The sequence below is a fragment of the Carlito syrichta genome, unplaced genomic scaffold (genome assembly GCF_000164805.1).
Source record: "Carlito syrichta isolate Samal-C Ts95f unplaced genomic scaffold, Tarsius_syrichta-2.0.1 Scaffold16673, whole genome shotgun sequence".
NCBI classification, from domain to species: domain Eukaryota; kingdom Metazoa; phylum Chordata; class Mammalia; order Primates; family Tarsiidae; genus Carlito; species Carlito syrichta.
This window is the reverse complement of record NW_006960769.1, coordinates 322,257-349,528: the sequence shown is the minus strand read 5'-3', so window position 1 is coordinate 349,528 and position 27,272 is coordinate 322,257. Positions and strand designations below refer to the sequence as shown.

The 27,272-nt window shown below is 37.8% G+C and overlaps 1 protein-coding gene across 4 annotated transcripts in view; it reads left to right on the top strand.

Annotated features, from left to right (window-relative positions):
* MCTP1 (multiple C2 and transmembrane domain containing 1) overlaps nt 1-27,272 on the top strand; it is a 334,728-nt gene that overhangs the window by 59,230 nt on the left and 248,226 nt on the right. For all 4 annotated transcript variants that reach the window (XM_008059220.2, XM_021712485.1, XM_008059178.2 and 1 more), the window contains exon 2: nt 19,533-19,675. In XM_008059220.2, coding sequence (XP_008057411.1) covers nt 19,533-19,675 — 143 coding nt within the window. The remainder of the gene's footprint in view (nt 1-19,532; nt 19,676-27,272) is intronic.

Below are 27,272 nucleotides of genomic sequence, written 5' to 3'. Positions count from 1 at the left end.
GAATCCACAGGGCTTAGGGATCTATATTCGTTGGGGTAGACTGAACTGTGATTATAAATAGATCCCCAAATATGTCATTTCTCAAATGTAATAGAAGTTTATTTTTCCTCCACATCAGAGCCAAAGGCAGGTATATACAATGATTTTGGAATTCATGCTCCTTCTAACTCAAATCGCTTTTAATTTGTCATATTTTAAGAATTACATTTGTTCACTGGCATATATAGTAGTGGAAATAATACTGTCATTGAGTTTATAACAACTCTAAGCCAGGTGCATAGGCTTACACCTATAATCTCAGCACTTGGGAAGGCCGAGGTGAGAGAATTGCTTGAGCCCAGGAGTTGAAGACTAGGCTAGGCAACACAGCCAGACCTCATCTCTATATTAAAAATAAATAAATAAATAAAAATAAAGAGTTTATAACAACTCTAAATTGAAAGGTATGGCACAAAAGAAATGAATATATAGAATAAACAGATCATAGAAATATCCATTGGGGGGGGAAACCTCTGTGATAAAAGAAATATCTTTTGACCTTCAGGAACATCCAGTTGGAAGTTTCAAAAACCAAAATGTTTCTGCTCAAGTTTCACTAGTTTTCCACAGATTTAAATTTATTTTGCTTAAACCTTGAGGATAATTTCCCAGATCCATTTAATCAACAAACAATGCGCTATCCAATTGTTCAAAACAATTGCATTCATTACTTATCCAATAAAAAGACAACATAGCCGGGCTCAGTGGCTCAGCCTGTAATCCCGCGCCTTTGAGAGGCTGAGGTGAGTGGATTGCCTGAGCCCGCGGGTTCGAGACCCGCCTGGGCAACTTAGCGAGACCTTATCTCTACAATAAATCAAAAAATCAGCCAGGCGTGGTAGTGCGAGCCTGTAATTCCGGCTACTCGGAAGGCTGAGGCAGAAGGATGGCCGGAACCCAGCAGGTCAAGGCTGTGATGGCCGGGAGCGGCCACTGCACTCCAATCTGGGCGACCAAGTGAGACTCCAACTCAAAAAAAAGACAACATATCAAATTTTATGAATAGTTTCTTCATTTATATTAATAAAACAAGCACTGGTGTTTGACATGGTAATTTTTCATTTTCTGGAAAACTCATTTTTGTGGAATGGCTCATTTTCATGCAACAAGTGTTATCAGAGATGCTCAACTTTCCTCAGAGAAATCTGGGAAATCCCTTCATTTTAAGGATACAAAAGTATAGACCAGAGGTGTTAAATGACTTTTCTAGGATCATGCTGCTTAAACAAGCAAAATTGACTCTCTGGCCTATCATCTTTCTGCTGTAGGACAACTGTCACCAGCGCTACAGAATCCAAAAGAAGAAAACTCCAGAGTCAGTGGAGTTAATGTTCAGTGTGACCCACATATGAAAGGGAATGAAGACCAAGAAAATGACCATTGAAACTGGTGTTTTCTAAAAGTTACTGGCGACAATTAAGGGAATAATTTCAGGGGGGTAAAAAGGATTAAGGAAGGTATAATAATTTAAGGTATATATTAATATTTTAATTTTTAATAAGAAAAGGTAAAATCACTAAAAAATAATTTTTGATTTTTTTAATATTTGATTTTTGAAGGTTAAGAGGCTGTATTATAAAAATGGTAACATATTTTAGCAGAATTTTAGGGAAAATTGTTTCCCTTTGGACAAAAAAATTTCTAATAGTATGGAATACGTATTATATCTACAGAGTTAATGCGTTAATTACTGGACATAGAAGGATTTTCTAGAGAAGATGGGGTAAGACCCTTTGGAAAGAATGACATCTAGGATACTCTATTGTACTTGCTCTATGGCACAGATTAATACACAGTTTATACTCAAAATTAGGCTGGGCATGGTGGCTCACACCTGTAATTCCAACACTTTAAGTTACTGAGGCAGATCGCTTGACACCAGGAGCTCAAGACCTGCCCAGGCAACATAGCGATAACCCAACTCTACAAAAATTTTTTAAAAAATTTAGCCAGGTATGGTGACTCACCTGTAGTCCCCACTACTCAGGAGACTGAGACGGGAGGATTACTTGAGCCCAGGAGTTCAAGGGTGCAATGAGTTATGACTGTATCGCTGCACTCTATCCCCTATGACCGAGTAAGACCCTGTGTCTAAAGAAAAACAAAAACAGTATTTGTCTAAAACACTGGGAGAAAAACCCCAGTAAGCACCACCTTTCCATATTTTAGTTTACCTAAACTTCCAGAAGTTATCAGAAAATTGCTTTTTTATCCACCTGCTGTCTATGCCAGATGTGAAGGGGAATTTGAGTGAGACACATTGATCCCAAACTCAACATGAATAATTTTTTCTTGCATATCTTCAACTCTGCATTCAAGAGGAAAAAAAAAAAATAAGCCTAAAGTTTACTCAAAAATCCCATTTCTTCCTGTCTTTTATACCTTCTATGTATAGAGTATCTGAAGTGGCTTCTACTACTCCTCAGAGAAAGAAATGTACCCAGCGCCGGTTTACACTGAGCTTTCCCCTCAAGTTACTTTTAATTCATCTGTGTGCTATATCATGGTCATTTCATTCACCTGAAAATTTTAATTTATTGAAATATTCATGCTCCTCATTACAGAAAAAAAATGTTCATTTACTTTTATTATATGAAGCCATCCGTGACTATAAAGCTTTTGTATTTAAATTTTAAAATATTTAGTTATTTAGCACTATGAAATCTTTCTATCACAGGGCATTATAAATCTCCAACAAAAAATGAGGAAGGAATAGAATAGCTCAAGGAAATACTTTTAACATGTCTGTAAGGTAACTTTTTTGAAGATTTAAAAATAATTCGTGAAAATAAATGTCTATAAGGACATAATCTATTGCTCTGTGTTTTAACTTTGCTTATACAAAGTTTTTTATTTTATTATACAAAGATAACCTCTGTTGCATGTGGACAACAAATGTCACCACCTCCAATTTTTTGTGGAAAGATCATATATCTTCAAGAAGATCCAGCTTAAATGTTAACTGTTTCCACAGTATTTATGTTCACTTCTTTTTAAAATTTTCTCCTTCTCCTCCCACCCCCCGCCCCCTTTACTACAGAAACTGAGTTACAATTGGGAATTCTTTTCTTACTAGGACTTAGCATTACTGAGTAGTTATGCGTTCCCTAAAACATGAGTAGCTGTTTCTATTTCATTACACACTAGGTTTGAAATAAGATTGACTTTAACTTGTTAACCAGGAGGCTTATTTATTCTGAGAAAGAAAAGCAAGGGAATCATTAATAGAAGGCTATTTACATTTTAAATATCTTTAATACTATTGTAAGGGAGCAGAGGCTGCCATCTTGTGTATGCTGTGTTTATTGCTCCATACAATTGGACCTGTTCAGACCCAGTTTAGTTCAATGTTGGACTTCAATGACATTAAAGGCTAAACAATAACACAAGATGTTGAGTGTTCATCAGTGTTCTGGCTCTTAAAAAATAAATAAAGCATAGCATGGGGATATGTATTCCTTTACTACATGAGAAAACATCATATGGAAACCATCTCGTTCTTCTTTTTTAAACAATTCGATCCTGAAGTTCAAATAGAATTGCTAGTCCCTAGGTTTAGAATGCTCTGCAACTTTTAAAGCAAGGAATTTACAACTATAAAATAAAATGATGTTTTAAAAGCAAATTCTGAAGTTAAGAATATCTAACAAAGTGAATTTGTGGAAAGTTGTTCTTGAATATAACAATAAAATCTGAGTTTTAGGATTTTAGTTTAGAATTAACATATGCTAGATTAATCTTCCATAGTTTTTGCCATGCTTTTATTTCACCATCACCATAAAAAACATTTTCATAAGGGTAATGGTCAGCTGAGAACAGCAAAACACATGTTGCTAGAATTGCCTAGGAACCGCAAAATGAGCTCTAATGGTGCACTAAACTTTGATTTCCATAGCAGAAACACAGAACTTGCAATAATTTAATAAGTATTAGTGCCATCTCGTGGTTGTGTGCAATATGGCAACAAAACAGCACCAGCGTAAGCATTTATTGTTTTGCATTTTTGAAGCAAAGAACTTCAAACTAATCTTTTTGTATATTATATTCATTAATGGTGAATCACATACGAATGACTTAAATTTACTGGGAATTCTGTTACAATAAAACAACTCAAATTCACAGAAAAATCAACTACAATGAAATAACCTCCAAAAACATGTGAACTTCCTTATGAAATATCATGAAGTGAATATGCCAAGGAGAAATTAAGGATTTAAAATATGCAATAAAAAATGCTCCCATGGTCAGAGAAGTCTGGTAAAATCTGCATATCATCCCCTTTCCTTAGAAAGCCACTTATTTAAAGACTATAGAAAATGAATCTTTTTTTTTTTTTGAGTCAGAGTCTCAGTCCTCTGTCATCAGGCTGGAGTGTCGTGGCAGGATCATGGCTCACCACAGCCTCAACTTCCTGGGCTTAGGCAATTCTTTCTTCTCAGCCTCCTGAGTAGCTGGGACTACAGGCCCAAGCCACCATACATGGCTAATTTTTTGTAGAGACAGGGTCTCACTATGTTGCCCAGGCTGGTCTTGAACTCCTGGACTCAAGAAATCCTCCCGCCATGGCCTCCCAAAGTGCTGATATTACAGGCATGAGCCACCATACCTGGCGAGAAAATGAATCTATTTAATTTTCTTCTAAATCAGTGTTTTCCAAATGTTCTTAACTATAGAACTCCTTTTTAAAAAAACAAATGATAGCTATTAATGTCACCAGATAATCTCTTGCTGAAATAATCTTGGTGAAAAAAAACTTCAAACATAGATTAGAGCATTAGTTACAAATCTTTCACTGAACCTAAATTAAAAGAACATTGTCTCCAGTGACCCATGTTGGAATCACAAGTTGGAGATCTCTAATTACTAAGGACTCGAAACCACTAAAGTTCCCCTAAGATAAGAATTGAAAATGGTTAGACATTTCTTAAAGAAATTTGGCTACTAAAAAATTATTAATTTTTTTTTTCTTGAGTCACAGTCTTTCTCTGTCACCCAGGCTGGAAAGCAGTGGCACCCTCATGGCCACTGCAGCCTCGACATGCTGGGCTCAGATGATCCTTCCGCCTCAGGTTTCCAAGTAGCTGGAACTACAGGCGTGTGCTACCATGCCCAGCTAATTTTTTGATTTATGGTAGAGACGAGGTTTCGCCAAATTTCCCAGCTGGTCTTGAAACCCTGAGCTCAGGCAATTCTCTCGCCTTGGCCTTCCAAGGTGCTGGGAGTATAGGCTTGAGTCACTGCGCCCAGCAAAGAGAATGCAAGCTTTAATTTTTTATTTTTTTATTTTTTTTAAGTTTGAGTCTCACTCTGTCACCCAGACTGGAGTGCAGTGGCCACTCCTGGCCACTGCAGCCTCGACCTGCTGGGCTTCGGTAATCCTTCCGCCTCAGCCTTCCAAGTAGCCAGAATTACAGGCATGTGCTACCACGCCCAGCTGATTTTTTGATTTATTGTAGAGATGAGGTCTCGCTGCCCAGGCGGGTCTCGAACCCGCGGGCTCAGGCAATCCACTCATCTCAGCCTCCCAAAGGCGCGGGAGTACAGGCTGAGCCACCGAGCACCTAGAGGCCTCTAAGTTATGGTTGGAAAGAGAAATGTAGCAAATTTTATCCTGTGAAGTCAAAACAAGGTGGGGAAAATTAGATGACTGACTAAGTGTACACCTGGATCTGTTTTTCCTGTACTTATGAAATTTGCTGGCATATTTACCATCCCCAAACCTGGTCACCCTGTGACCCAAACCACACATTTTAAAAATATCACACCATCATGATGTGTTTTTCGAGACCCTAAAAAACAACCTATCTCTTCCTGACATCAATTCCTGAGATCTTTGTGTCTACTGGAGACTCAAGTATCTGTTCTTGAAACTTAACTCTTAGACCTAGTCTTGTTAACTGACATTTGATTTTTAGGCCATTGCCTCAAATGGTATCCTGGATATGGCACCAAAAATGTTGTGTTTGGAGGTGGCCTAGTGTAGCAATGAAGTTCAGGTTCCAGCACCCTAGTACAACTTCAGGGAATTTACTTACCTGCTGCTGCTTTTCTCGACCGTAATTCAAGATAACTAGAGAATACCACACAGGCTTGTTAAGTGGTATAATAAGTGTTATAATATATGTGTTTGACATAATAAGTGTTCAATAAATGTCAGCTTTAGTGATCTAAGTTTCCTTTTATAATATAAGTGATACTGTCAAGACCTGGTGGACCACCCAGCAGGATTCTAGGAACCAGCTGTACCTAAGACCCAGGAGATTTGACAGCCTATGCAGTGGTTAAGAAAAATGCTTCTGGGAAAGAGCAAGAAGCAAATTTCTTCTCAATAAGATTTATTTCTGAGCATGTAGGCCTCTGTGCCAAATTACCAGAAGTTATATCCTTCTTTTTGCATAAAGTAAATGGAGTTAGATACTAGATACTAATATACAGGAACTTCTGAGAAATTCAACAAAGCCAACTTTTGTGAGATCACTTTCCTTGTAAAAGGATTATTCACAGATTTTTTTTGGGGGGGACAAATAAATAGAGTATTTTAATAACTCCTTGAAATTAGAAAATATTCTATGATGATGTACAAGGAAAAGCACTAGCTGCACTGGTCTCTAGATTTGAGATTGAGTCCAGACCCTGCCCCATCCTTACTAACGATATGACCTGGAAGAAGCAATTAACCTTTCCTGGCTTTCTCATCTGTAAAATGTAGGCCATAGTAGACTCACTGAGGCATAGTGGTGATTAAACAAACAATCAGTGTGAAAGTTTTATAGACCGGAAGAAATTATTTGTTCATATTAATATTCTTTACAGTATGTAAGTGATTACTTAGCACTTTGACACGATGATTCTATGGTACTGTTTTTTACTTAAAAGAGGAAAATATGATGTGTTGGTTTCCTATATTCCTGAGTAGAAGTGACATTGGACTTGGAGTCTGAAACTCTAAATTTACCTTCCACTCTGTCTCTTATTAGCTAACTTGTTATGCTATTTGGGGCAAGTCACACCGAATCTCAGATTGTTTCTCACCTGCAACATAAGTTGATAATATATGCTTTTCCCAACTTCACAGAGTTAGTATGAGGATTGTCTGAACTCATTTGAGCTGCTAGAACAAAATATTTGAGATTGGGATAATTTACAAACAACAGAAATGTATTTCTCACAGTTCTGGAGACTGGAAGTCCAAGATTAAGACACCAGTGAGTCTGGTGTCTGATGAGGGCCTAGTCTCTGCATCTTAGATAGTGCCCTGTTGCTGAGTCCACCACTTGGGACAAACATTTATGTCCTTACATGGCAGAAGAGACAGAAGATGTGTACTTGCCCCCTCAAGTCCTTTTTTAATGCATAATCTATTCATGAGGGTAAAGTCCTCATAGGCTAATAACTTCTTATAGGCCATGAATTTTGAAAGGGATATAGATATTCAAACCATTTCAAAGGTGTATTTGATGGCACTCTGTACACTAACTCATTCACCCACTCATCCAAAAAATACTTATTGAGATTAAGAAGAGTGGCATGAGCAAGATGACAAAATAGGAGGTTCCATTCCACATCCGGTTACAGAAATACTGATATCAACAACCATCCACTTATAAAAATACATTCATGAGTGCTCTGGATTCTGGGCAAGAGGTAACACTATGATAGTGGAACACAGTGGGAAAAGACACAGTGAAGAGGGTTGGAAGGACAGTTTCACTATACCTAAATCACCTCTCTCCCATGACAGCATAGCACAGAACTTAGAATTCTTCTGCCAGCAGCTCTCCTGTGGGGGGAAAGAGAGTGAAGTGAGCATCTGACTTTACCACAAACCTAGGCTCCAGGCCAACCCCAGCACCAGCTGGTTTCTGCAGAAGGGGGTGAAAAAACCTGTCAGCCAAGAATACTTTTTACAGCACAGCTGTCCTTCAGAAATGAAGGGGAGGTTCAGACTTTTCCAGACAAACAAAAAATTGCAAGAAATACTAAAGGGATTTCTTCAAGGAGAAATTAAAGAAGTTGGTTAGCCACATGAAAACATATGAAAGTATAAAATTAACTGGTAAAGGTAAGGATGTAGCCAAAATTACAATATTCTAATACTGTCATGGTAGTACATAAATCACTTTTAACTCTATTATAAGAGTTAAATGACAAATGTATTAAAATAACTATAGCAAAGGATCTACAAAACAAGCAGAAAACAATCAACAAAATAGTAACAATAAGTCCTTATCTATCAATAATTGAATGTAAGTGAATTAAATTTCCAATCAAAAGACAGAGAGTGGCAGAATGAATTTAAACAAACAAGCAAACAAACAAACAAAAAAAACAGGACTCAACTATATACTGCCTATGAAAGATTCACTTCACTTTTAAGGGCACCACATAGATTTAAAGTAATGGGAAGAGGAAGATATTCCATGCAAATGGAAACCAAAAGAGAGCAAGAGTAACTATACTTATATCAGACAAAATAGACTTTAAGTTAAACTGTAAAAAGAAACAAAGAAGATCATTATTTAATAATAAAGTGTTCAATTGTAATGATTGTAAATACGTATGCATCTAACATCAGAACACCTAAATATATAAAGCAAATATATAAGCCAAATAAAGGGAGAGATAGATGTAACACAATCATAGGCTATCATAGAAGGGATTTCAATACCCTACCTTCAGGAATGAACAAATCATCTAGACAGAAAATCATTAAAGAAACATTGGGCTTAAATTATACTGTAGACCAAATGGACTTAACAACATATACAGAATGTTGCATACAACAGCAACATACATATTTTCTCAAGTACACACAAACATTCTCCAGGATAGATCAAACGTTGGGCCACACAACAAGTCTTAACAAATTTAAGAAGATGGAAATCATATCAAGTATCTTTTCTGACCACAGTGTTATGAAACCAAAAACCAATAAATGGAGTACAGCCAGTATGATACTGGCATAAAAACAGACACATAGACCAATAGAACAGAATATAGAACCCAGAAATAAATCCACCATATATGGTCATCTAATTTTTGACAAAGATGCCAAGAACACACAATGGGGAAAGGAAGTCTTTTCAATAAATGGTGTTGCGAAAACTGGATATCCACATGCAAAATAATGTGATTTGACACTTATCTCACACCATATATAAACATCAGTTCAATATAGATTAAAGACTTAAATGCAAGACCTGTAAGTAAAAAACTACCGGAAGGAAACATAGGGAAAACAATCCTTGACGTTGATCCCAGCCACGATTTTTGGGGATGTAACACCAAAAACCCAGGCAACAAAAGCAAAGATAGGCAAATGGGGTCTATCAAACTAGAAAGTTATTTCTCAGCATAGGAAGCAATCAACAAGATGAAAAGGCAATCTGTGGAATGGGAACAAACCTTACATTTGATAAACAGCCAACATCTAAAATATATCAGGAGCTACTACAACTCAACAGCAAAAAACTAAACAACTTGCTTTTTAAAACTGGACAAAGGACCTGAATAGACATTTTTCTGAAGAAGACACACATGGCCCACGAGCATATGAAAAGGCCCTCCACATCATTAATCATCAGGGAGATGCAAATTAAAACCACATTGAGATATCACTTCACAACTGTTAGAATGGCAATTATTTTAAAAAATAAATAACAAATGTTGGCCAGAATCTGAAGAGAAGGTAACCCATGTATACGATTGATGAGAACGTAAATTGGTGTGACCGTTTGCCATATTGTTTATGGCAAACAATATGGCAGTTAAAAAAAAAAAGAACTCCCATGTTCATTGCAACATTATTATTCACAATAACCAAGATATGATAACAACCTAAATGTCCATCATTGGATGGTGCTATGGTTTGAATGTTTGCATCCCTCAAAATTCCTATGTTGGAACCTAATACCCAATATGATAGTTTTACAATGTGGGTATTTAAAGAGGTGATTACATCATAAGCACTCTGCCCTCAAGGATGGAATTAGTACCATTATAAAAGGACTTAAGGGAACTAGGTAGGCCCATTTGCCCTCTGCCTCTGTCATCTTGAAAGCAGAGAGCAAGCCTTCACTCAAATACCAAACCCGCCAGCACTTTGATCATGGGCTTCCCAGCCTCTAGAACTCTGAGATATAAATTTATATTATTTATAGATAATCTAAAGTATTTTGTTATGGTAGCCTAGAATGGACTAAGACAAATGGACAAAGAAAATGTGATATAAACATACAAGGCAATTGTTACTCGGCCTTTAAAAAGAAGGAAATCCTAAGTCCATCCAGGTTGCTGTGAAGTTCATGATTTTGTTCTTCTTTATGGCTGCATAATATTCCATTGTGTATGTGTACCACATTTTAAAAAATTCAGTCCTCTTTTGATGGGCAGCACAGTTAGTCTGTAATAATGAGTGATCTTTCACAGAAACAAAGAACTGAATATCACATGTCCTCACTCATAAGCGAACGTTGAAAAATTATCGTAATGCTATAAGAGAATAATTGGCAGTAGTGGGAAACTGCCGGGAGGGGACGGGAAAGTGGGATTGGCAGTAGTGGGGGAATCTGCCTGGGAAGGTGGGGCACACCTCATTAACAAGGGTACCTGAATAATGAACATTTGTATACCCTGAATGGTAACCCACATCTTTAAAATAAAATAAAAATAAAAGAAAAATTAAAAGAAAAGAAGAAGAAGAAGAAGAAAGAAATCCTGCGATCTGGGACAACAAGGGTTAGTATGGAGGTTGTTATGTGAATGAACTAAGTCAGGCACAGAAAGCCAAAGAGTGCATGACTTCATTTACATGTCGAATGTAATTGCTGTTTATGTGTGTTATGACCCTGTAAAGACCAGGATTCTGCCTCAGTACATGGCACAGTGTCTGGGGCAGAGTAGGTATTCACTAAGTTTATTTTTGGTTTTGGTTTTTAGCATTATCAGGCTCATAGAAGCTGAAAGTAGATGTGTGGTTACTAGGGGCTGATGGGTAGAGAGCAGGAAAGATTTATGAGATATTGGTTAAAAGATACAAAATTTCAGTTAGATGAGAGAAATAACTTCAAAAAAATCTAATTGCACAACCTGGTAACTAGAATTAATAATAACGTATTCTATACTTGAAAATTGCTAAGAGAGGCTGGGCGCGGAGTGGCTCACACCTGTAGTACCAGCACTTTGGGAGACTGAGGTGAGAGGATTGCCTGAGCTCACGGGTTCGAGATCAACCTGGGCAACTTGGTGAGATCTTGTCTCTACAATAAATTTTTTAAAAAGCCGGATGTGGTAGCGCACGTCTATCGTTCCAGCTACTCGGAAAGCTGAGGCGGAAGGATCGCCTAAGCCCAGCAAGTTGAGGCTGTGGTGGCCATGAGCATGCCACTGCACTCCAGACTGAGCGACAGAGTGAGACTCCAACTCGAAAAAAAAAAAAGAAAATTACTAAGAGAGTTGATTTTTAAATGTTCTCACCACAAATGCTAAGTATATGAGGTAACGTGTTAATTAGCTTGATTTAGCCATTCCACAATGTATACATAGTTCAAAACATCACATTGTACACCATAAATATATATATAATTTTTATTTGTCAATTAAAAATAAATAAGAAAGGAAATCCTACCATTTGTGACATATGGGTGGACCTGTAGAACATTATGCTAAGTGAAATAGGCTAAACACACAAAGACAAATACTGCATGATCTCACTTGTGTGTGGAATCTAAACTTGTCAAACTCATAAAAGCAGAGAGTAGGAAGGTGATTGCCACAAACTTGGGTGAGGGAGATGTGGGGAGGTGATGTTGTCAAAGGGTACAAAGTTGCAGTTATGCAAGATAAATAAGTTCTGGAGATCTATTATATAGCACAGTGCCCAAAGCTCATAATACTATATTGTATTCTTAAAACTTTATAAAAAGGTAGATCCTTTATTAGTATTCTCACCATAAAATAATAATAATAAGGATGTGATATTAATTTAGGTATTTATCCCCTCCAAATCTCATGGAAAAATGTGTTCTCCAACATTAGAGGTAAGGCCTAGTGGAAGTATTTGGGTCATGGAGGTGAATCCCTCATGAATGGTTTGGTGTCTTCCCAGGGAAATGAGAAAGTTCTTGAGCTATTGGTTCACACAAGAGCTGGTTGTTTAAAAGAGCCTGGCACCTCCCTCTCTCTTTCTTGCTTCTGCTCTTGCCATGAAACATACCATCTCCTCTTGCCTTCTGTCATGAGTAGAATCTTCTTGAAGCCTCATCAGAAGCCAGGCAGATGCTGGAACCATGCATAACTGTGAGCCAAATATATCTCATTCTTTATAAATTACCCAGTTTCAGATATTTCTTCATAGCAACATGAAATGGACAAATAAAGGATGGAAGAAGGAAGCTTTGGAAGGTGATGTGTACATCTATGGTCTTGATGGCAGTGATGGTTTCACAAGTATATACTTCTTCATTGAGCTTTATATATCAATCATACCTCAATAAAGTTATTTTAAAATTATTAAATGTAATTAGATAATGCTAAAAACCAAAATAAGTTTAGTGAATGTCTACTCTGTCCCAGACACTGTGCCATGCACTGAGGCAGAATCTTGGTCGTCAAGGGGTCATAACACAATAAACAGGTAGGCTTACAAATTACACATGTAACTTCTTTTAGTATTCCATGTTTGCATTTACCACATTTTATCTTTCCCCTTCTGTGTGATAAACACCTAGGTAGCTATAGCCATAAATGATGCTGCAATAGATCTCTTTATAAATAGCCCCTTATGGACCCCCACAAAAATTACCTAGAATAAATACCCAGAAATGGAATTGCTGTGTCAAAGGCATATATATATGTATGTAATTTTACAAGGAATTGGCAGGGTGCTTTCTGAAATTGCTAAACTATTCTTTCCTTCCATCAGCAGAATGCAAGGTTTCTAATCTGCCCACGTCTTCACCTACATTAGATAGTATCTACTGTATCGCTCTGAGATCTTAGCTGCAATCAGAATTCACTGTAGAAAAAAGGAGTGTGCTCAAGGAAATCAGTGTATGGAATCTCTAGGAGGACCAGCAAATTAGGCTACAAGCCTAGTAGGTTTGTCAACTCTTAGCATAATTGTGTGGCCTATTAAATCATCACAAAACCTCTGTTGCATCTAACAATAAGCATTGATCTTTTGCTCATACGTTGGTGAATTCACTCTGCAACCCTGCTTCTGGCTGAGGTGGCCACAGTGGCTCTGTGTCACACATCTTAGATCCCTCTCTTTGGGACCAATGAGCTAGCCAGGTTTGTTTTTCTCATGGTGATGGCAGAAGCAACAAGGGAGGTCACACTCACTTCACAAGTACATTTTAAGTCCCTGTTGGCTAAAATCAGGACTTGGTCTATTTAAATCCCTAAGTGTAGAGTCTTAGGGATAGCAGGAGGAATTGCCAAGATGTTGGATACAGCGAGGGGTGAGCAATTGAGGCAAATTTTGGAATCTATCCCAGTTAGGTAGCCAGGAGCAGTATGCAGTCACTAGCCTGCTCTTTGGTGTGTTAAAGAGAAAAATTACATGGATACTTATTAAAAACATCAAGGAAAAGTGTATTCAAGATTATTGCTAAAATATTCAAGACTATTACAATAAAGGAGAGAGAATCAACTCAGTTCCATTGAAACAAGGGGCAGGAGAGTTTTTAAGCACTGGGGTGAGCTCGTGAAAAAGTCCCACAGAATCTTAAGGGAGACGTTGGTCCACGTGATTCTGCCATCTGTGTTTGCTAATTGACACTTATCTAAGTTAGGTTTCTAACTTTCCACAGAGATTGGGAGACAGGGACCCTACCTTTCTTGATCACATTTTATGTCCTTGAAATGTGGTGGCTTTCAGGTCCTTGGAAAAGACATTCCTGGGTTGTTAAATTAGCAAGAAACTGGGAAAAGATTTACATCTCAAAGGGGCAGAGGAGAATTTCCAATTGCAAGTTTTCTAAAGTAAATGTTCTGAGAGAGAGAGAGAGAGAGAGAGAGAGAGAGAGAGAGAGAGAGAGAGATCAGGGACCTAAAGGCAGGAAGAAAATTGTCTCAAGTTTAGTCAAACTGAGGTGAATGTCAAACCCATCTTGGTCAGTGCATAAAAACCACACAGTAGAAACCACCATCGTTTCTGCCACAGATGCTGAGCACAGAAGCATGGATTTCCACAACTGCCACTTCTGAAAGTCGATGTCTTTCCCCAGACTCCTCCTCCACTGTTCCTTCCTCACATTGTTCTCTTCCATATCTAAGAGTGGCAGCTTTTATTTCCCAAAGAACGATTACAACAATGTTTTCCATCCCATGAACCCTTCCTAAAATGTGACCTTATCATTCTTCACATTGAGTGGTGGGACTTACGGTCCCCTTCCCTTAAATCTGAGCAGGTCTGTAACCTCCTTGACATATAGAGAGTAGTGATCATTAAAATTGCTTGATCAGGTCGGGTTCCATGGCTCAGCCTATAATCCCAGTGCTTTGGGAGGCCGAGGTGAGTGGATTACCCGAGCCCGTGGGTTCGAGACCCACCTCGGCAACTTGGCCAGATCTCATCTCTACAATAAATAATACATAAAAAAAATTAACCCGGCATGGGAGCACATGCCTGTAGTTCCAGCTACTTGGAAGGCTGAAGCAGAAGGATCGCTGGAGCCCAACAGGTTGGGGCTGCAGTGACCGAGAGTGGCCACTGCACTCCAGTCTGGGTGACAGAGTAAGACTCAAACTCAAAAAAAAAAAAAAAATTGCTTGATTATTAAAACCTCGTGTGCTTCCATCTGGGGATGCTAGGGATTAGGATCTGGCAGCCATGCTGTTAGGAAGACAAACCACCTACACAGGAGGACCCAGGGAGAAGCCATGTGTAGGTATTTAACCAATAGCCCTGCTGAGAGGCCAGCCTATGACCAGCATACAAGTACATTCAGATGAGACCATTTTCTAGTCATTTGAGAGAAGGCGAGGCAAGATGGCTGACTAGAAGCAGCTGGTGTGTGCACCTCTGTCACAGAGAGGAACCAAAATAGAAACCAAGTCTCTACATTCAAGGCAGGATGAGGAGGAACACATGTCCAGGACTCAACAAAGATTCTCACAAGAGGCAGAAAAGTGTAACCAATTTCTAACCATTTGAATCTTTCCAATGGAGGCTTCAGGTCCCTTGGAGCAGAGAGAGGCTATCACCACCATGCTCTGTCTAAATTCCTTTGCCACAGAATCCCTAAATATAGTAAAATAGTTGTTTCACACAACTATGTTTTAGGGTTCCTTGTTACACAGCAACAGTTATGGGAATACAAAGTCTTGCATTGGTGGGCACAGCCTACAACCTAACTATAAGAAAGACTGGAAGACTAAGTACTGTCTTCAACTATTCCAAAGAGAGGCAGGAAAGCTATTCCAAATATGGGAACTTGCCCATGAAGTGATATACAGGTTTACAACATCTGACCTTCTAATTTTTGTGCTTCTGGTCAGTGAACTCATTGTTTCAATTATTTATATTTCTCTGGTTACTAATGTTTTTAACAATTTCTTCATTTACTTATTTCTTGTTGTTTGGGGTTCTCCTCTTGTGAATTGACTACTCATAAAATTTAACCATTTCCCTATTGGATTTCCTGGGATTTTGGGTTTTTTTTTTTTAACTGATTTTCAAAAGTTGTTATGTAGTCAAGATATTAATCTGTCTGTTTCAGGCTCTGCAAATATTTTCAGTGTTGCATCTATTGGGTAGCTTTGCCATAGTATCCTCAGTTGAACAGAAATTCTTAGCTATACACAAATTTATCCCTCCCTGCCACCTCTCTTGCATTATGTTTTGTGCTTTTAAGTTTTTGCTTATTTATGGTGTATTTCCCTCCATTTTCAGTCCAATGTGTTCTATTAGCTTGGTAGATTTACAATTCACATTCAGTCCTTTGAGGTGTCAGTAGTTTATCTTTGCATATGGTACAAGGTGGGGATGTGGCTTCCTCTTTGTCCATTTAATGAGTGAGATCTTCCAGAGCCATCTACTTTACAGTTCATCTTTTCCCCTTTTTGTGTGTGTGTTGTAAACTTTACCAAAGAGGATGCTCTCATTAACCTGTTTTTGAGGTTTCTGAGGAACCTAGCCCATCCAATTTTTTTTTTCACTTACATCATGCTATTTTATTCTTGGGGGTCCATTTCAGTTTTGCTACCATCTATCACCTATAAGCCTTAAGTTTCTCTTGGACCCATGTGCTCTAATTCCAAAGTACTCTAAAAAAAAAAAAAAGCAGAACTTAAAAAAAAACTTGTAACTTCTCTTCAAATTCTAAAATTCCTCTTCCCTGCTCTCAGATGGTCAGTTGTTAATGTACTTCCACTGGCTCCTCTTGCCACCTAAGCTTCTAGTATGCTTTAGCTGAAAAGTCTGTTAACCAAACCTGTTACAAATTTTGCCTAAGTTGAGCAAATAGTGATTCTGCAAGAGGATAAGAGATTTAACACATGTTCTTTGAGGCATCTGCTTTAGCCACTCAAAGGCCATTTCTTGTTCTCAGCTGTCACCCTCAGACATAACTATGCGTATCAGATCTTTATTGTCCATGCACAGGACAGAACACTGCAAATAACTGAGCTGTGGAAACTCACTTATAGCAGAGACTTCTAAATTTTCTTTTATTTTCATCAAGCAATTTTACAGACTACTTCCGTATCCCCCATATAATTAAACTATTAAGTCGTTTATTGTGACAGTGAGGGACAGGCTTTATTGTCCATGCACAAGAGAGGAAAGTTTTGGAACTCGTTTCTGAATGGTGACACCATGAAGTTATGCCTGGGAACCCTGGAAATACTGAACTATGAAAACTCACTTAGAGCAGAGATTTCTAAATTTTCTTTTATTTTCATCAAGCAATTTTCTAGACTACCTCCCTATCCCTGATATTATTAGGCCATTAAATCATTTATTTATTCACCAAATGTTTATTGAGGGTCTACAATATGTCTTACTCTGTATTCAGTGCTGAAGATATTAACAGTGATCCAAATGGCTCTTGTGAAACATGTCATGTCTTACCAGGTGGTAGTAGTTAGAGAGGTGATTTTCAAAACCAATGACATAGCTAGGTACATGACTTTACTGTCATTCAAAATATGTACTGTAACACCCCAGCCCCAGGGTCCTGACCTCATAGTTGGGAACCACACTGTTTAAAATGGCCATTTTTAATCATTAAACATTTTGGTTGCATTGACTTCTTTAAAGAGTGCATTATAACAGGTTACCATGTAACTGCCTGTATTTACATTTATACATATTTTTTAAGTTGGTACTTCTATAATAAAATCTGTCAGAATGAAATGGATTTTCATAATGGAAAATTGGGATCATTTTATTGTGCCCAGGTCTGGGCTTAAAAAGATATTATACTGGGGGGGCTGTGGAGAGTTGTAAGAGAGCCCCCAAAAGATGAAATAAGATGAAACAATAAGTCAAAGTCTACGAGGCAGTCTTTATACTTACCATTGAAATTTACATGTCTTGAGGCAAACAGAGGGGGATATAGAGTTTGAGTTGAAGGATATCAGAATGGTAATTCCTGACATTTATATGGTGCTTTCAAGGCTCCCCTCCCATTTTTCTAAATTTAAAGGCCAATTGTAGCTTCAATGTGGACAAAGCAGAGAGAAAGAAGCCCAACTTTATCATAAGGGAGTCAGGCCCTATACCTCTTCCTTGCTCTGGTTCAAAAGAACCAGAATTTATATATAAAAAGTTGTGTGTGAGCCTGAGGGTTCGAGACCCACCTGGGCAACTTGGCGAGACCGCATCTCTACAATAAATCAAAAGTTAGCCAGGCATGGTAGCACGGCTGTAGTTCCAGCTCCTCGGAAGGCTGAGGCGGAAGGATCGCCGGAGCCCAGCAGGTCGAGGCTGCGGTGGCCGGGAGTGGCCACTGCACTCCCAGTCTGGGTGACAGACTGAGACTCCAACTCAGAAACAAACAAACAAACAACAAAAAAAAACAGTTGTGTGTTCTTACATGTTTAAACTTCACTCACCTTTAAAGTACTCTCCATTTGATGCAATATACCTATCAAGATGCTTTCTCCACTGTTCGAAACAGTGCCGGAACTCATCAGTTTTGATGCCTTTTAGTGCTTCTGCCTTTTTTTGTTTCACATCCTCCACATTGGCAAAACATTTCTCTTTGAGGACTGTTTTCATCGAGGGAAACAACAACAACAAAGTTGCTCAGGGTAAGATCAACTGAACAGAGAAGATGGAGCGGGGAGGGGAGAGTCATGCCATTTTTGGTCCAAAACTGCTGAACACTCAGCTTGGCGTGGGCAGGTGCACTTGTAAATCACCCATCATGAAATGAGCAAATGCACTGAAAGAATCTCCCCAAAAATAGTTTACTGCAGCCAAATGCAGCCTCTCACAATACAAGCTGGTGTACACTAATGCCAATGGATTCCTAGAACACTTACCCAACAGGGGAAGCCTGTATTACAAGGGGCCTGCCCTCCAAAAAATAATTCCAGTTTTTTGGGGGACCCCCCCTCATAGAAAGAATTTTTATCTTATGTGGAAGATTGTTACACACTGGAATGATTAACTTGGATCTATCACTAATTTACCTCCTCTAGGAATTCTTAATAATAACATAGACTCTTCAGGTCAAGATTGGTCTCATTCATCAGCTTCATATAAAAATGAGAAATGGTATAATGCATAAGCATGTGAAGACCCTTCCCTCTTGCAGGAGCTGTAGAAAAAGTGAATGCATTCTAGTCAAATAACCTTGATTGGAATCCTAACTCCATCTCTTGCTAGCTGTGTATCAATGAACAACTTATTTAACAACCTTGGTTTTCTTTATCATCATTGGGAACTTAGGATGGTTGAGGGATAATTCAAAAGTATCCAATTAATTTAATAAATACCTGTCCCCTTCCTCCTGATGCCTTCCTCTGAAATCTCCGTTCCTTCCTAACTTTCTAAAATTGAAAATTCTGCGCAAGAGAGAATATGAGACCAAGGATGGAACCAAGCCTGCTTTGAGACTTTCCCTAGCCTTTCCCTAAGTCCATTAGACTAATATAAAAGTTTAGCAGCAAATGTAAGTTTTTTTAAATGAATTAAAACTAGCCAAGATCAGATGACCAGATGATAACCAAGAGAAATGTCAGATCATGATTTATAACTTGAATTAAATATACAAATTCTGCATGTAATAGAGTGTTTTAAAATATCTGGACAAGGTTACAGGATTAAGATCAGAACATAAAATAATAATGACAATAATTACTATCACTTTGAAACATAAAAGAAAATTTTAGGAAAAATATTTAGCCCTTATTTTCCCACATGATAAGTATCACTGAACTTTTCTTTCTTTAAATATTTCCTGATTATTTGATGAGTGATTCGCTTGCTTCCATAGAAAGGCTTGTCTAACATGGTTCAATCTGTATCTTTTGAACAGGGACAAGTGATCCCTACGTGAAGTTTAAAATTGGAGGAAAAGAAGTTTTTAGGAGTAAAATAATACACAAGAACCTCAACCCTGTGTGGGAAGAAAAAGCCTGCATTCTTGTTGATCATCTTAGGGAGCCATTGTATATAAAGGTGAGACATCTGTTTGTTTTTCCTGATAAAAACTGGCCTAGAAATTCCTGTTTAATGATTTTTTTATCATGTCTCTCTGTCTGATGAGATTTTCACCAGAGATGTATTCTGCTATTCACAACTCTAATCGATTGATAATGTGATAGAAATGAGATAGAGAGGAGGGAGGGCTAGCGGGAGCATTTTCCTTCAGGACAGTTCTATTGCTAGTCATTTAGGAGGATTATAAAATAAATCTCCTCCTGCTTGGTGCTGTCAACTGATTTAAAGCACTCTGGGAGCATATAAAAACAAGTTTCTGTATAATCTAGCAAGAAGGCATGCTTACACAGAATACCCCTTTCTGTTTAAGGATTATATTATTTAAGATCCACCACTCCTGGTTGTAAGCAAACTATTTTACTTGGAAGATAAAAAGGGTGAAGATAATGGGAGAGAGAAATTCCTCTCTATTATATTTTCAAAAAAATGGTATGGGGGAGTCTTTCTTCGCACTTGATGTGGTTAAAAGAGAAGAGAAGAGGAACATAAGGAAGTTATAACCAAATTCCTCATCACAATCCTATTTCTTGTCACAATCCCCTTCTCTTTAATTCATATCTCTAGATACTTATATTCTTTTTTGCTCCTGTGCTGTATTTATTCAGTGACCAAATATTTGTTTACTTTTACCACAATACATGCCCCGCCCTGTTCTGCTCGTGAGCCAGAAATCTCATAGAATCCCTCTTTCAGCAATCACAGCTCATCTATCTCCTCAAGGCAACCGTTCTATTGCCTCAGTGGTTTCTCTCCTCCACAGAAAGGAAAAAGAGATACTCAAGATGTCAATGAAATTATAGCAGGACAGTTTATAAGAGCAATGAAAAGAGACTCTTCTAGGCATACCATTGATAAGTTTTTAGAAGTCATTATGGGGAGAATAGACCCGTTATTTGTATAAGAGATTATCTCTAATGAACATTGGCTAAAGAAATCCAATTATATAGAATTAGTGAACTGTCTTTTAATATATAATGCATAATAGGACAATAAATATTCAAGTAAGAGTGTTCATGGCCATACTCCTTTCACAAAAGGGAAGACCTCAGAGATGTTTCTCTCTTGCTTCTCACCTGCAGAGAAAAAGACTCATGTGAGACAAAAAAGAATTACCTTCACAATAAAGAACTGAGATAAGGAATAAAAAAGGAATAGAGAATGTCTATGAGGGCTGTGAAGGAAGTTTTATTGTGGGATGGGGGTGGGAGGTTAGGAAAAATAAGTTAGACTAGCTGCAGTTGTGAATAAAATAGACAAGAAAAAAAGCAGGTGTTAATAAGGACATTGACAAGTTGTTTGGATCTCATTAATGTTGCTCAGGTGAAAAATCATAAAAGGAATTTTGAATCTATGTCTTTTAGTGGCCTATTACTCCATGAAAGAATCTTGAATGTCCAGTCTTTGAAAGGGTTACAAATGAACTTCCCAAAATTGCTTTAGATATTGGTTGGATCCTTTTGCTATTCTCTTATTCTCAAGAATGAATATTCATCTATGTAGAAATCCAAATGTTAAAATGCATATTTCAAAAGGAATGTCTTACTAGGCTCAAAACAAATAAACAAAAATCTGAAATACACAAAAAAGAATGGCAGTGTTCTAACTCATAAGTGGAAGCTAAATAATGTGCACACATGGTCATAGAGAGTCCGTGATAGACTATGGAGATTCGGAAGGGTGAAAGAGTGGGAGGAGGGTAGATGATGAGAAATTACTTAATGAGTACAGTGCATGTTATTTGGGTGATGGATACTCTAAAAGCCCTGCCATGATCACTACACAATCTATGCATGTAATAAAATTGCACTTGTACCCCGTACATTTATCAAAAAAAAAAAAGGTAGCAAAAAATGATTTTGATTTGAAATCAAGAATGTATGTGTGTGTGTGTGTGTGTGTGTGTGTGTGTGTGTGTGTGTGTGTGTGTGTATACTGTTAATGAAGACAGTGACACTCTGTGGAGGCCAGAAACTTGGTTAATGACACACTATTAGTAAAAAAACTGGGAAAGAGAACCCAAGGGTAGTACTTGTTTTTGAAATCACTTTGAGTGTTCAATGTACATGATTATGTAGCCACAATTTAATTTCTACTACACATAAGAAGATACACAAGTCATCTTTTAATATTTTCACATTTTTTGCTTGCATTTTTACTTTTTTTTTACATTTTACACTTTTACATTGTCACTTTACTATATTTTTGCATGAGAAAAAAATGGCTATTAAGTAGAAATCATACTACCCTCTCAGATACTAGTACAAACATAAAATAATAATACTTTATTTGATGCAATACTTTATACTTTTTAAATGCTTTCGTATTTTTCCAGTTGTTTTCATTTTCTGTAAAATGCATAGAGTTTTTTTTTAGAAAAATCTCTAACTTTTAGCTTCATTTTTTCCTCTTTTTTTTTTTCTGTGTATGTGTCATCTACTTTTTGCCTAACCTTGGGCAAAGATGTAAAATACATTGGTGGAAATAATATTTTAAGTGACAAAAATTCAAAAAAATTACATCATTTTCATTGTCTTTGCACAGCCCAACATGTTTGACTGAATTCTGATATGATGTTCACATTCTCCATGATACATGATTAATCTTGCCCCAAATTTCTTAGGAACTAACCAATTCTGTATTGACTGAAAGCATAAAAATGCATATGTGCACTAGATGATTAAAAAATGTTAGGTAGCCGGGCTCGGTGGTCCAGCCTGTAATCCCACGCCTTTGGGAGGCTGAGGTGAGTGGATTGCCTGAGCCTGCGAGTTCGAGACCCACCTGGGCAGCAAGACCTCATCTCTACAATAAATCAAAAAATCAGCTGGGCGCGGTAGCGCATGCCTGTAATTCTGGCTACTCTGAAGGCTGAGGCGGAAGGATCGCCGGAGCCCAGCAGGTCGAGGCTGTGGTGGCCAGGAGCGGCCACTGCACTCCTGTCTGGGCAACAGAGTGAGACTCCAACTCAAAAAAAAAAAAAAAAAAAAATGTTAGGTATACAACTTTCCCATCTATGAGAGGGGACCCCCAAAAGCCTGATATTTATTTATAAAAAATTGTGTATTTATTCTTACATGTTTAAACTTCAATTACCTTCAAACTATTTTCCATTTGAGGCAATACATCGATTAAGACTCTTTTTTCCACGTTCAAAATGATATTTGAACTCGTCAGTTTTGATGCCTTTTAACACTTCTGCTGTTTTTTGTTTCACCTCTTCCACATTGGCAAAACATTCCCCTTTGAGGACTTTTTTCATCCAGAGAAATAAAAAAAAAAGTTGCTCTGGAAGGAGTTCAGGTGAATAGGGAGGATGGGGCATGGGAGCATGCTGTTTTTGGTCAAAAGCTGCTGAACACTCATAGCAGTGTGGGCAGGTGCGTTGTCATGGTGGAAGAACCAGTCACCTGTTTGCCACAACTCAGGACATTTCTCCCACAACTCAGCCTCTTATAAAAACACTAGCTAGTATACTGATGCCAATGGGTTCCTAGAACACTTACCTAGCAGGGGAAGCCTGTACTACAAGGGCCTGCTTTCCAAAAGATAATTCTGTAATTTTGGGGGGTTTTTCTTTCATCTTCCCTCATATACATAAAGGAAAAAGAAGTCCATGTATACCCTTGTAATCTGATTTCTACCAATGTAAAAATTACCAAATAAAATGAAATTCAGTTCTGAGCCAAGGTAATAAAATACATTAAAGTTGCAGTGCTTGTACCATTTCTAGCAAAAACATTTTCTTTTCAAATAATCCAGAACTGTTACTTAAAAAAACTATACACAAAAATAAATAAAAATTATACTTTCCAATTTGTTGAAATTTATGTAATTTTTAATTTTAATGAAAAGGATATGTGAATATACCCCAGGCAGGAGAAAACAAGGCTGAATATATATATACAAGGAATGAGTGTGTGTGTGTGTGTGTGTGTGTGTGTGTGTGTGTGTGTGTGTGTGTGTGTATGTATGTAACAGTAGAGGCTAGAAGTTAAAATATAGTAATCTTAATGGAGATAGGAGCCATCAAAGCCTGGCCCATATTCACAGTCATGCTCTAGCACATATCTTAAATAATAGGATAAATTTAGCACCCATTCCAGTTGAATTCAGATTCTCCATTGTTATTCCCTGACACTGTTATCCAAGGTTCATAGTGAACACAAGAATTACAGTAGAAGAGACCAAAGTATAAAGGGGAAAAGGTTTAAATTGTTTGGCTTAATCGTGAGTTGGAGATCTGGGGATTAAATCAGAGCACTCTTCTAAATAATAGAAAAATGTTGATACATTTTAGGAAACAATTGTTTAGAACCATGTTATTATCTCTAAAATGGTCATTTCAACAAAATGGACAGTTCCTTAAATAACTCATATCTGTCCAAGCTTAAGTTTAAAAATAGAAAAAGTTACTTTAAGGTCTGCTCAAGCTAAGGACCACATTAGTCCTATCCAAAGTTATTTCTCAGTAGGTTATAAGGACCCTAAAAGAACGTTGGTTCTCAATCCTGGATGTGCATCAGAATTATTCACCAAGATTTAAAGAATCTAGATATCCAAGTTCCACTCCAAGCGACTTCAGTTCAGGGGCTCTGAGGCTTCTGTATTTTTAACACACCTCACTAGGTTATTCTGATGCACAGGTCACTTTTCCAGACACTTAAATAGAAACAACTGAAGAATTGGAATAGAACTGTTTTCAACCATTATCCACAGAACACCCAAACACAATTATTCCAAGCTAAATGTTTGTATTGTCTTAGATGTTTTGTCTTGCATGGTTCAAAAGCACTTCCTAAACACATGAATAAAGAATTTCAGCTATTTTAGACCAAAACAAAATCAACAACAAAACACAACAAACAAAAAAGCATGACTGTACTTTCCTTTATTTTATGGGCAAAAAACATGTGAGGTCATTTAGTCTTGAAATCTTCATCATAATAATTGCTACTACCATTTTTTGAGCACTGTGCTAAATGCCAGGTCTGTATTATCTCATGTAATCCTCACCAGAATGCTGCAAGTAAATCTTCATCCCTAATTTATAGGTAAGGGATACTTGGAGAGATTAAGTTTTACTTGTGTCCACCTAGCAATGAAGCAACACAGCTTCTATTTTCCACTAAATATGACTAATTGCAATGAGCACAGTTAGATTTTGCTTTGATCTACTTATTTTACAATGTCACTTCAATGACTTTTAGAGTTGAACTATTCTTTTATAGTGTGATGGTTACACTGAAACCACCTTTAAGTCGTGGTTACTGTTGCTGAGTAGGATCTTACATCTTGGATCATATTATATGATCTCATGAGATGACTTGAGTGCTTAAAGATGCTTTATTTTGGTTTAAAATATTTTCAGTAAACCAACCCTAAAATGTTTTCAGATTATTTTAAAATTGGATATACTACTATATATATTCTGTGTGAAATGAAAAAATGGGTCATTATAAACATATTATTGCTATTTCAGTCATAGAAATTACTTTGCAGTGAAAGTTTTTAAAATCCCAAGGAGTAATTTAATGATATCAAATGAGTGCCAGTCATACTCGCAGTCATAACCCAGGACACAATTAGGCACACTGACCTCCAGTAGGAAAAGACAGACACAGGAGAATTGATTTATCCCTATAGCCATGTCCATTTCCCTGACACTAGGGCTGAGGAAAATCCCATGGGGATGTCAATGATATTACTGATGTCAAGGTAGGATCTCAGCCATATTGGCTGATGACAAGATCAGAGTAGGATGCTACTTGGAGACAGGGCTATTTGCAGTTTGCAGACAGTGGTAGAGACCAGGAAAGCAAAATGGCAAGGCAACAGAAGAAGATTTCAGAAATGCAGGGAACTAGATCAGAAATAAAGTTTAAGGCCTAGTGGCTCATGCCTGTAATCTCAGCACTTTGAGAAGCTGATGCGGGAAGATCATTTGAGCCCAGAAGTTCAAGACCAGCCTGGGCAACATAGCAAAACCTCGTCTCTACAGAAATTTAGCTGGGCATGGTGGCATGTGCCCATAGTCCCAGTTACTTGGGAAGCTGAGGCAGAATTGCCTAAGCCCAGGAGGTTGAGGCTGTCATTAGCTGTGGTCATGCCAATGCACTCCAGCCTGGGTGACAGAGCAATAACCCATCTCAAAGAAAAAAAGAAATAAAGTTCAGAACAAAATTGAAGAAACAAAGAGGGCTGTACCATTCAGCACAGATACAGGTTTCCTAGGTTACAGTCATATTACTCAACTGAACAACTACCTAACAGAGGCAAGAAGAAAACCATGTTAAGAGTGACTAGCAGGGCAACCCCTTTGGATCCCCTCTCACCGTTGGAGCTTTTCTGTCCTCTCAACAAATCCTGCTTTCTTAAAAAAAAAAAAGAAAAAAAAAGCAAATAACATCCTGAATTATACCCCTCATCTTTAAAATAAAAAATAAAATAAAAAGAATGAACAGCATAAGAAAGAAGATGGTTTTCCATGTGATCAGTCAGCATCAGAAGAGAAGGGTGCCTAACATGGATTGATGGCAATGTGCAAGTGGGTGGTCAAAGCAAGAACTGAGTGAGACTTCAAAAATAATATATAGACCAGTATCAAGGATTTCTGTCCATAAGTTTCAGGACATTTGGCAAGGGTGACTTGATGCAGAGACAAAGAGCCATGAATTAGAAAATAGAAATCCTGACTCATATCAATTGTCCTAAACCTGAGATCAGGTGTCAAGTAGTTCCAGCTATAGCTAGGCAAGTGATGATGGCACCTAGAGCCATCATGAAGAACCCCAGGATTGGTTCTCTGTTTGGAATCTTTGTTGGGGGTTTTCCAACCTATGTCCTTTTTAACCTTGCCTATGGGCCCCACCTTTTTCTTTGGAGATACATATGGGCCCATGGAAGCTGACTTCACTATTGCCTTTCAAAATAAGTGCTAGTCATGAAGTCAGGTCCATATCCTTAGCCTAGAATAGGCATGCGATGTGAGCTCACCCATCTGGAGTGGATTCATACTTTAACTGAGAATGTTGGGACCAGCAACTTGAGCTTCCTTGCTGGATGTGAGTGAAGAAACAAGACACTCTGGAGTTCCTGGCAGGAGGTTAGGATCATAAAGGAAGTTAGCCCACTGAAGCAGTAACAATGAGGAAGCTCTGATGAAACCTGGAGAGATGGAAATGAAGTTAGACCACAGCACTCAATTTTGATAGTTACTTACTCCTTCCTTCTTGCGTTGTTTCTTCAGTTGGTTTCCGTGATACCTTGCTCCTGGTTTTTCTGTTCTCTCACTAGCTATTCCTTCTCAGTCTCCTTTATGGATCCTTCTCCCAAACTTCTAAATATGATGTCAGGCTCCATGGTCTAAGCCTGAATGAATATCCCAGCTCTCTTCTCTTACTCGCTGCTTTTTAGTCACACAGACCTCTGATCAGTTTTTTCAGTGCCTTTCCACTTCTTGTTTTCTACTTGGGTAATACATTTTCCCCTTATGGAATATACTTTCCCATTCCCTCATTATAAAACACACTTTCCCCTTCATGGGGAAATGCCTCCT